The 12,271-nt window shown below is 37.3% G+C and overlaps 1 protein-coding gene and 1 long non-coding RNA gene across 4 annotated transcripts in view; both read right to left on the bottom strand.

Annotated features, from left to right (window-relative positions):
• Positions 1 to 123: 123 nt before the first annotated feature.
• LOC135794031 (uncharacterized) lies at positions 124 to 1,151 on the bottom strand. Its single transcript, XR_010548774.1, has 3 exons — positions 507 to 1,151; positions 395 to 439; positions 124 to 331 (listed from the first exon to the last, which is right to left on the bottom strand). It is a non-coding gene; the product is annotated as an uncharacterized lncRNA (long non-coding RNA).
• Positions 1,152 to 4,837: 3,686 nt separating this feature from the next.
• The window catches only part of SPR (Sex peptide receptor), a 68,699-nt gene continuing 61,265 nt past the window's right edge, over positions 4,838 to 12,271 (bottom strand). For 2 of the 3 annotated variants that reach the window (XM_065305305.1, XM_065305308.1), the window contains 3 exons: positions 9,806 to 10,252; positions 9,512 to 9,709; positions 4,838 to 6,283 (listed from right to left, as the gene is read on the bottom strand). In XM_065305305.1, the coding sequence (XP_065161377.1) occupies positions 5,687 to 6,283; positions 9,512 to 9,709; positions 9,806 to 10,228 (1,218 nt within the window). In that variant the 5' untranslated portion in view covers positions 10,229 to 10,252 and the 3' untranslated portion in view covers positions 4,838 to 5,686. The remainder of the gene's footprint in view (positions 6,284 to 9,511; positions 9,710 to 9,805; positions 10,253 to 12,271) is intronic. The other variant, XM_065305306.1, reaches the window with a different exon arrangement.

Here is a 12,271-nt window from a genome sequence, read left to right as displayed (position 1 = left end):
TTATTTATTAAACAACGTAGATTTTTCATTAAATTTATGGCAAACACGATTGATGAAGAAAAGATAACCTCCAAAGATGAATACGATCATAATACATGGAATATACATCACCTTCCACTGGAAACTCTTCGAATTCATCATCTTCTTCAAGAACACCAAGATCGAGCTTTGGTTTTTCGGCAGACATGGTAATTAATGTGGTTTTTGCGACTTGTCGTTTGAATTTTATACACGAAACTGTGACTTGCAGTATGAGCAAGCTTCTCCAAACAATTACAGCGCCAGTTCGCACAATCCACGACAATTACGGAATGCAACGACATCTATGTTGCTAAAATGTAAAATTTTAATTTGAATACTTATTATTCTGCCTATTATTTTGTAATTTCGATACCCGTTTGTTTTCTTACTGAAGACAAGAGATAAAAAACAAGTGGACCTAATAACAAATATATAAAATTATTATTTGAACCAATTCACATGACAAGACCCCAATTGCCACATACCCTGAACGTAATTATGACTTCAATTCACCCGAAGGTCAGGGAGAGAGGACTCCGGCAAGACTCCTCAGTCTATACTCTCTGCAGGCTGTCCTATAATACCTGCGGGCGACCCAAACAAAGTGGTGGGGGTAAGGCGCTGCTATGTAGTTGATCGCGAGTAAGGGAACAAGATGTGGGTACCTGTAAAAACAATTGATAAAAAAAGAGTACATGTGTGTCACCAGAGAATGCGTGTTTCTCTGGTGTCTCCTCTGGTTATCAAATTCAATACATACAAATTTGTAAAAGGTCCCTAAAAAGACAATTCAATTAAATACAAACCTAAAAAAATCAAAAGATTAATAGATTTTTATCTAAAAGAAAGTATTATTGGCACATGTTTATATCAAAACTAAATAGGAAAATTGGAATCTCATTCATACTCGAAATAAAAGAATTTATATGTTTTTCATATAATTGTATTTTTATAAGCAAGGAAAAAGGGAAACTAGAAAGGGCCTAATACGATCCTGCCTACACAAGGACTTAAAATCGCGAAGTTAATGTTAATGTTAGTAATCGCGGTGACTTCTGAAAGCGGAAAACTTCATTAAACACAAATGGCGATTTTGAATTAATCTACTTGTTTATATATATGTTTATAGTTTGAACTATATTATCAATTTGATGTAATATATGAGAAGAATGAAAAATCATTCCAATTGTTTAAATTAAAAAAAATAATAATTTTACCAAGTAGTCAATCAAAATCGCATAATAAATAAAATGTAATAATTTATAACATGAAATCAAAACCTAAAAATAAATAGGTAACACAAGTATCATTCACACACTAAAGGGGTGGTTGGAACTTAGGAAACTTAAAACTACCGCAATATTTTTACTAGACCTGCCTGTATTCCCTACCTAACAACATATTTAACTGATAATCACAGACCGATTGAAAAATATTTGCGCATGTTTAACATATCCGCGACCGCGTTAGACGATCTGTGATTGAGGGTGGCGAGACGGTTCTCGCCGCGGTATAACCAGTAATAAAGCCTTGTGACCTGCTACACCGCCAGTGGGCAACAGGCTTTTGGTACCATGTGCAAGCACATCGTCCAAAGATTTAACACGTACACAAATAAATAAATAAATACATATATGCATTCACACCAACAATAAAAAAGGATTTCATTCAACAATCTTCAACATTCATACAACACCCGACGCGCGATGTTTTACGGTCGCGAATTATGTTGGCTCAAATGTTTGGAATTACGAGCAAATAATAAACACGTTGATGTTGTTTTATCTTTGGTCTTCAATCTTTGGAAATGCAGCGCGCCTGAAAACGCCGAATAAAACCGCAAAAAAAAAACACGAAGTTTTACGTTGGCTCAAATAATTTGATATTTGAAACTTGCATCTATAAATTAGTTGCTGACGCGTAATCTCGGGTACATCCGTATTACCCTGGTATTGTAGCACGCCTGAAAAATCCGAATAAAACCAAGAAACCAAAAAACCAAAAAAACACACCTAAAAATCAAAAAATCATAAAACCGAAAAAAACCTCGCGAAATAACTTATTTTAACGGAATGACTCGATAAATAAACGGAATTCGCGTGTAGATATGCGCATATAAATACAAGACAGCCAGTTTGGTGTCAGGTGTACTCACTCAGCTCATAAACATCCGGCGTTTCTAGCAATGCTGGGTGGATTATCCCTGAACCAAGGACCTAGCCACGAGAGCGATTCCCCTTCGGCTGTCGCATACGCAGCAAAACGCTTTGCGCATCCGTCAGTCAGGGGCACTCGTGACTACCCTCCGGTCCAGGTCATCACCACACCTACCTTACATCCGGCTCCTAGAAACTGGGATCCTACGTCAGAGTTTCTCAGGAGGACGCGTCGAAATTTTTCCAAACTTCTGTCCAAAACGCTGGTAGGTTGCTTGTAGTGGATCTAGTCTCTCCATGCCCCTGTTGGTGGAATACCTTGGTTGACTGGATTGAAGAAACGTACTACGCGATTTTTGCCGATTTGAACTACACGACGCGCACTCGATTTTGTCGGAACTCGGATAAAGTTAATGTTGCGATAAAAACTTATAATGTTTTCTTGGGACCATCTTTCTTCGATTGGTATGCACAGATTTAAAAGCGAGTAAATAAAAATTATTGTAAAACGCGTCGCGACCCGCACTCGATGAGTATTGCGTTACACCTCTCCAGGTCAACCGAAATTACCGTTTATCAGTTATTTCTGTAAATATAAACCATTATTAAGAGGAAATATTAAAAAGTAATTAGATAAGATGAGATAAATAAAATATCAGAAAATAAAAATTAACCCCTTTGTTACGTTCTTTTTTCAATGTTTTTGAAAGAAAAGTTAAAGTGAAAGAAAAAATGTGAAATTTAAAAATTAAATTGAAAAACTTCCAATTGTCCTTTTTCTGGAATCTTTTAAATAATTGCAATTAAAAAAATAATAAATGATAAAAATAAAACAAATAATAAAAACTAAAAAGTAATAGAAGAGAAATGTTGCATTAAAGGAGAAACAATACACATAAATACGGAAACGAACGCGCCCGAATTACAAAATAATGCCAAATAAAATCGAATATGTACCTGAAAAACAAGCAGAAAAAATAATTAGTATGTGCAACTTTATAAAAATATTGGATGTTTTTAAAAACATGTCCATATTATCGCGCACTTCACTTTTGTTTCATAATTATTCGGTTACGATTAATGGTGGGACATGGAAAAAGAAAATTCGCGACGCGGCACTTATAATAAAAAACGTCTGAAAAGTTAACTTCAAAACTGTTGAAGCAACTTTCAAACAAAACCTGTTACCAGTAATGATGGTGGTATAATTGCTTAACCTGGATCTATAAGCAATATAATTCGGTCGACTTAGATTTCTAAAATGTAAATATTCGTAAATAATGTAGCTTTAAAAAGAAATAAAAACGTAATAATATATTGCACATCTCCCCATCTTCCCAGTCTCAGCTCCTTGAAATTAAACGACCGCCACAGCTCCTTCTTCTTCTCCTTAATTCTCGACGTTATTGGCTCGTGTGGAAAGGTGCATCAAGCGGTACATGAAAGGAAACATAATAACAATCAGGCAAGAGCCACTCCGCCTTCGAAATAAACATCAGCGAAGCTATTACTAAACCCACAGCCTACTTAATGTCTTTTCAGAGACCAAGTATCGAAACACCTTACAACACTCACCCCAGTACACCGCTTATGCAACTAAACACACACAACCGCCACAAAGTAACGGCAACTTGTTGCTTCGGTCCGATTACGTTACCACTGCATATTGTAAAATTTATTTATTCTCATCAAATCAAGACAAACCACCGAATCACATCACATCACATGAACTATATTTATGCAGCCCAATACTAAACTTAACATGCACAAACAAAAAGAAAGAAAGAGAAAGAAAGAGAGAGAGAGAAGCTCAACGTGTCTTTCAAACCGTACAAAAATATACACAAAAATAAAGTGCTAAAATCTACAAAAATCGAGTCAAAACTCTGCGAAGTTTCAGACTAAAAGAGATAAACCGCATTCCAACGCCGATAAAAGTAAACAAACAACTGATAAGGACGCGATCGCGCAAGAATAACGCGCAAAGACTATGCGCAGAGGACGCGCGCCTAGAATTTACACACACGCACGCACACACGCTCGCGCATGCAAAAAAAAACCGTTGCAAATCGTTCACACGAAAACTTGTACATTGAATACCGGAAAAACCAATTAAATTCATGAAAATCCAATTAGATCATCTTGTAATACCCGATTCACTCTACAAAATGAACTAACTCGATGGTTACCAGCATAAAAATGGCGTTTGTTACTCCTTGGCAAACAAATTTCAACCAGACCACGCCGTCCCCCACACCACTTTTCATAAATTTTCAGTTTTAACGAGTTTTGCGCAAAAATTATATAAAAGAAATACGTGCATCTTACTCGTAATCACGTTGAGCACTGTTTTCCACCTGGTAACGGCATTTTTCACAACTTTTAAAGATTTATTGCAATTTTTTCGAGGAGCTGCAGCTGCTGCAATGGACGATGCGAAGCGACTGATACGACGCGGCGCACCTGAGCAGCGCAGTACCAAACGACGCTAGTGGTGTGATGTGGGGTGGCTGCCCTGCTCCTAGATTGCCATTACTTAAATCTAGTAATAAACTAAACATGCGCGCAGTGTTTCAACATAAAAACAAATAAAACTAAATAAAAAATTTGACAAATCTGCAAGAATCCTTCATTACAATAAAAGGTAATGTATAAAAATGAACATTTAACGTTTTTATTGTATTACTTTGTTCAAATCGAAATAACACATCATTTGTTGGGTTGGTGGTAGTGGTTTAAAGTTATAACAAAAAGTTTACGTTGGTTTGTACATAGTAGTTACATAAATAACACTTGATATATGTATCAATCACCATCATTCTATCATCAATATCAGTTTTCTTTTATATCTAACAGTAGTTTAATAGTAATATATATTACAAAATATACGTATATATTTATAATTTAGATTAGTTTACTCTTAGATTATCTCCAGTGTATGTAAAGGTAATTAAGTTTTTAAAACAGTTAACCTTTTACCCGGACTCTGTGGTTTGATATCACTAAAAATGCAAAATTATCAAAATTGGCAAATATTTTCAGACAGGGCTCAGATTTGTTAAAAACATTTGCCAATCGATGGTTTTCATGCCGAATGATTCATGTTACAAAGTCTTTATATACAATTCGTCACCTACTTTGTAACAAAAACCAAATGGATACGTTGAACATGAAGGATTAGACAAAATATTATGTACATACTTTCACATCATCTTAAGTGTATACAGATTAACAATTATACAGATGACATCTATATAAAAACTAGTAACGTCAATGTAAACTCTCACATTTCATTTATTCAATCACAATCATCAATCATGCATTGTTTTGTTTCAGAACACAAAGAAACTTAATTATTATAAAAACTAGTCGTTATGATATGACAATCTAAGTACTTTTATCTACGTAAAAACATAGTTTTAAATTAAGATCTGAATGTCTTCTTTAAAAGTTCTTTTTTTATTTTCTAGTCCAAATGAAACTGTTTTCATTTCTGGATCATAATCAGTTTAGAGCACAGTTTCGTTGGTACACGTGCGTGGCCCATTCACCAGCGAGTATCTCGACGAACTACCATTGCGATTTGTGACGGTGCCACGAATGAAAAGCTCTTTGAAAGTTTCACGGAACTGCCGCGACATGCCGCAGTAGATAGCGAAGTTGATGGGGTAGCTGACAATGATGAGAAAGTTTGTGAACAGGACCAGCACGTGGGCGATGTCGTAGTTGAGCGGAAAGTGCGGAAATACGCTGGCGAGGACATGCAGCAACGTCACCACCGCCAACGGAATCTCGACGATGAGAAAGACAGTCACCACGACGATCAACATCAATGTCGTACAGTTGGAATCACGCAGCTTCTTGCATTCGGACTTTTGGTTCTTCTTCGACAGTAGCAGATCACGTCGTTGCTGTGCTTGGCGCAACGCACGGAATAACAGCACATTCAGGACGACAAGAGCAATGCATGGTAGCAGATGCACGAAGATGATCCGGAAAAGGAAGTAAGACAAGTAATAGCCATCCACTGTCACATATTGATTAATCCAGTTAGCTGTGCTCGTCACGCAGACGTTGGTTTGATGACCGTTCCAGGTGATTTCTCGCTAAAACAGAATAATTGGATTAGTAATTGCACATTCCGAAACAATATCAACAAACTAGTGGTAGGTATACAGATTAAATCTGTTGGATATTGACATTTCGAGGAAATTTGGATTTGCATAAGCAGCGCAAGTGTAAACTTCCAGCATAATTGAGACGTCATTAACAATCCGTTTGATTTGAAGTTTGCTGCATTCACATTCCAATTAGAGGTCTCCTGTTTCGACAATTTCATAATTACAGAGATTCTGCGAATGCCGCTGCGCGCTGCAACTTAATAATGATTCCTCTATTGAAGAAATTTGAGGTGAAAACATTAAAGTTCTATTATAAATAACTATTCGTAGAAGAATGTAACTATAAATATAATTGGAGCACTCAGATTTCAAAATATTCACAGATGCTATACAAATATTTTCATAAATCAGGCAAACGCATTCAGCGATGAAATGAGACGGCATTTTATTGAATGGAAACCAATTTGCAATAATAGAATTTTCCTTACTATAACTCATGATAACAACGCGTTTGATATGAAGAAATAAAGTGCATTCGTCGGGAATTCGCAATGTTTCGCACAAAAGGGAGCTGTACTGCAAACGGTTCATAATTTAAATGCAATTTTACGAGGAAAGTTGCGCGCCGCATTTAAATCGCACGGAAACGCATGTGATATATGTAGTGAAAACGATGGCTCGCATGCTTGCGTGCTCCTTAACGAAACGGAACGTATGCGAAACGTTCGTGCAAAGTGTCTAATGTGTGTAATGTGCATGCGGTCCGTGTCGTTCCGGAGTCCTACTTCCACCGGGCAAATGCGAACGGACGCATGCAGGCTCGTATAAATTCGTTTTATGTATTATACTTTTCGCAGCGGGAGGAAGCTGCGAGAAGCGAGTCGAATAGATAGGATTTGCCCACAAAAAGTAGGAACAAACGCGCCACAAAAGCTGAACCCGTGTGTTTAGACGTCGAAGAGTATGTACATGTGCATCCTGTTATTCTTGTTATTATTTTCAGGATACAGAACACACGACGACTTTGCTTTTGTGTTTGGTTGGCTGGCGACATTGTTAGCTTTATTTTATGCGTCGTCCGGGTGAATGGCGTACCCAGTGCGCGCATTTAATACGCCATTAATGATGTCGGAAACAAGATATTACCGATAATGCAGGAGCTTAGAATGCTTTGCGAGCGCCGCCAGGATTGCGCCGATGAAAATATACGAATGGTGCGCGCGGAATAAAACTTTACGACGTATTGTTGCTTTAAAAGGACACAAATTGGAAAATATCGTAATTCGCTTTAAAAATGTACATTGGCGACGATTTATTCCAAAGTGGATTTGCAACATAACAACATTACAACATCACAGCACAAATTTATCACTGGTTTTATAGTCAAGCAGATTATTTTAATATAAAGTAAAAAATTACACTTTGTCGCAATTTAACAACGTTATTAAGATCTAATATCATCAACGGTTTAGCTTTACACCATCCAAACAAGCCCTAAAAGTACGAATTTTATTGAGGACGAAAACGAAGAGCGAATGGCTAATTTGGAAGTTAACGAATATCACTGCCACTCATCTGCACTGCGGAATTATTAAACGTCGTAAATTATTAAACGCCCGCCAAGTTTGAGATTTGCACGACGTGCCGCGACAAGAGTACGATACGAAAATATCCGCTGATGTTCGAAAAAGACGTTGGCCCACAAGCGCGCTCAACGTGTCGGTCGATTAATTAAATTTCCACGCTGCTCAGCGAACGCGAGCATGATATAACATTGCAATAAATTAGCCAGAAGCATTTTGATATAAATTCGAACAAAGAAGCATTCAAGACAAGAAAATGTAACACAAAGCGCGCACAAAAGATGAAACAAGACCAAAAACGAATTGAATTGTTGTCAAGTTTTTCTCAAAGGATTCAAAGGATTCCAGTATTAATTATGCACCAGGTGGCAGCATCGTCGGTCTAACCTTAGAGGCAATTTTGAACATGTCTAACACGTAAGTAAGCAGATCTAAGGCGTGGGATCTTACAAAAGTTGTAAACCCTAAGATGAAACTTGCTTGCGGTGGCAAGAAACAGGAATGCATTTATTAAGACAACCTCAATGAAAAGTCCGCCAACTACTTGCGGCGCACGTTGTGGTCGAGGGTCGTCGGTAGCTTCCTGTTATTCCGCGTTCCGGAAAGCAGCAGCAGCCGCCATTCGCCCGTCTTTCTGATTCACTTACTCGACGCTACGACACCGCGCTAATTATTCGAAGCCGCTGCAACCGGAATTAAACCGTAATCTCCTTATTAGTTAAGCGCGGCTTGGGCTTGTGCGCAGGATGCACAAACTGAACCCAAGTGCAGCAAGAAGGTCAAAAGTTGTCGAGTTTGCGCGATATGAAGCAAGTTTACCACTACGTATAAGAAAAGAAATTGTGCAGCGTTAATTTATCGCTTTACTTTGTTACGTAGTTCGGGTTTAAGTGTTCATAACTTGATTTTATGAGTTTTGGCCAAGGTGGTTGGTTATTAAAGCACAGCAACGCAAACTTTTATCAATATGAGAAAACCGGAAAACTCGAGTCTCTACACTCCACTACAGCGACTTGTTTACCGCGTGGACAAACAAACCTATATAACCAATATAATTTATCAAAATACATTTGCGTTATGTTTAAGTTTGGCTATGTTTAATGTTTTGAATCAAAAGTAATTTGTAAAAAGATTATTTATGATGCCGAGTGGAATAGGCCCACAGAGGATTAGTCCCTGAATTGTGGAAACATTGAAATACAGATTGCTGATATATTATAATCCACAAATAAAAAATATCCTCTTTCCACTTTGCGGACGTGAATGAACGCACGCGAGCAAAAACAACCCGCCACATCGAGCATAAATCACCCGTGTCCTCTCGTTTTTCCTCGCCTCCTGCACCGCCGCCATTAAAAAATGCGCAAACGTATTCTGATGTTTGATTATAACACACCAAATGGTGTTACTCGTTTGTTGGCCACACAGATCGTATATTATATTTTAACACCCCGCAGCGGCGTTTTTAAACCCGTAACATTTATTTCAATCACGTACCGTCGCCCCGCGTCTTTTCGCAATTCTTCTCTTTCGTACCGTTGTCACCAAAGCGAACAAAACAACGCCAAAGTTAAATGTGTTTAATTAAAGTGATGGGCTGATGGGAACTCCAAGTTCTCACGATACCTACCGCTTCGTAGTCCTTCTCAAACAGCCTAATGCTCTGATGCAAAGCAGCCAACACCAAGATGTATCCGACTCCTTTGTAGACGTTCGGCATGGTGCAGAATTTCCGCGCTAACGGCGCATGGCACACGTAAATGTAACGCTGCACTGCTAATGCAAGAGTCAACCAAATGCTAGCCGTGTGGAACATATTCGGTATCACCTGTAATCAAATTAATATTATTTTAATACCACTAGCGACACCTATGGAAAAAAAATTACAAATTAATTATCTTTTTTGTTTTTTATTATTACTTACTTCATGCATCACATTCCAAAAGTAGCATATACTTATCGGCCACAATGGCTTGTAATGATTACCAAACGTGTACATGTAAATCAACCAGGGCGCTGGAAAGAGCAGCGTGAACATGTCACACAACGCCATCGCCATCAGGACTACATTCGTTGGTGTGCGCATGTGCCGCTTACTGAGCACCACCACTATCAGCGTGTTGAAGATGATTGTGATGACGAGAAGGAACGGCATGATGTAGCCGTACATCGGGACGGCATACGTGATTGGCATCTCGCTGGTGACATTGATGTAGCTAAAATTCTGCCCGGTATTGTTTAAGTTAGGAAGTGGCGTCGATCCTGTCTCGTTGGCGAAGGTGTCATTGGGGAAGGACGACTGCATCGTCGCCTCCCCGTCCTCAGCTGTACTTGGGTAGTACTCCATTATGTTTTCATTCTAAAACAATTTCTGTAATTACAAAAACGTAAAATTAGTAAAAATTGCAGGTTTAAAAATAACAACGTTGCATTTATAACAAAAATTAAAATAAAAAAAACGCAGCGATTAAATTATATTAGGTAGTTATGTGCAGGAAAAAATCGTGGTATATCTATTTTAATTACGTTAATAGGCGTTGCGCATGTTGCGCCCATCTCGGTAATTTTATTCATGCGCGGATTATCACTGAGCAAGCTTACACTGGCTTATAATACACTAAAACTGATTACGCACGCGAAAAATGCGCTGATTACTCGCGTCATTAATTAACGAACAAAAATAAACTGAATTAAACTGCTTGAATAATTAGTACGTTTCATCATGTGTCTAGTTTAGTCGTTAAACTATTAGTTCCAGCGCTGGTGTTTACGTACTCCCTAAATTTAGATTTCAAGATTTAATTAAACCAAGTAGATTAATCAAGCTGATTACAATTTGTGAACCATTGCTTCAAGATGTGATCGACAATAGGTTGATGTTTGTGCGCGCGCAAAGGAAACAATTGTCGCATTTCCCGGAAGATTAAAAGTTGGTAGCTCGACACGCTCGATCCCACGAAAGCTCTCTCATTTCCGGGCGAGGAAAGCGAACGCGCGTAATGCACAAACTGCACCGTCATTATTGCGATCTGTTATAATTCCGAAAACGTGCAAAGACTACGAAAATATTTTCGAAAGTTGCTAGAATCAACAAAATTCACTTCAAATCGAAATTTTGATTTTCAATTAAAATTGTTAATGCAGTGTAAATTTTGTTGATTTAAACCATTTATAATATCATCAAACATGCATTGAACAATATCAATTAATGCAACAAAAATATGAGCATCTGTTTCGTTTGTATTAATTGATATTGTTCAATGCATGTTTGTTCACAATTTGGCAATGACAGAAATGTAAATAGCAAATACTAATATGAAATTTCAATTAATTTATAACCTGCAAACCATGTTGTATTAATATTGTATCGTGAAACATTCAGCTACAAATTGGTTTTTAAACATTTATTCTGTAAAATATTTATCGAATTGAAACAAATTCATTTTTAAATATAAATTTTGCGCATTGGTGCCTTTGAGGTGAGAAAAAAAACTAAAACTAAAGTAAATTTTTAAATTGGGCTTCTTTTACATTGGAAAATGCGAACGCAATACGAAAATACAGTGCCTACGAAACCAATTACCACTTTACATCGTTTTTATTCCTTTCAATTTCTTTTTTACTGCCTCCACATACGATTCGGATACGTAATACAAACTTTCTCAGGTTTCCAAACTCCGAACTACTTCGAATATGTGATTCCGAGTGCAAATCTTGAAATTGAACACTTCAAAGCACTTTTTTTGTGGCTCCGCCACTTTTAACATTACTTTTGCATGTGTTTTATTTGTACTTGCTTTGTTTTGCAACTATGAGATTGTTTGAAATATCGTAGACACAAACCACTTTTGTGCCTGCAATATATTTCATTTCCATTATTCTTTATAAATTGAAAGTCAGCTGCGGGAGTACATGTATTTCACGGTGGCGGAATTATCTCGGATGTAGGCATGTAGGAGAAGAAAACGGTCGAAACTTTAATTTCCTGCTGGCTGCGTTTCTGTTTTACGACATCTGTCGACAACCACTGCACGACGTCGTCCTGGAATTTTATGGTGCAATTAAGTGTTTTTCGCGTCAAATGTCAAACGCAGCAAAACGTGGGCTAATGCTAAGATATTTCGATTTTCATATTTACGAAAATTAAACTTTAATTATTTCAACGTTATCGGAAAACTGCAAACTGTACTATAAAGTTTCAATTCACAGCTTATAACTCATTAAAACATAAAAATAAAAATAAATCTGAAAACATTGGATTCCGTTAGTAAAATGCTAAAAAATAAAAATTTCTCGTTTCGATTTTACGCGTGGCAATTTACGATTGCAGAAGCAAAAAACCGTTAATACACGTTTTTCCGGTGGAGTAAAAATGCCTCAAACTGAATGC

This window comes from Atheta coriaria, unplaced genomic scaffold (genome assembly GCF_025399875.1).
Source record: "Atheta coriaria isolate IRGN ID8LTWV9N9 unplaced genomic scaffold, Caltech_Dcor_3.1 hic_scaffold_6_pilon, whole genome shotgun sequence".
NCBI classification, from domain to species: domain Eukaryota; kingdom Metazoa; phylum Arthropoda; class Insecta; order Coleoptera; family Staphylinidae; genus Dalotia; species Dalotia coriaria.
This window is presented reverse-complemented; position numbering and strand designations above follow the sequence as displayed.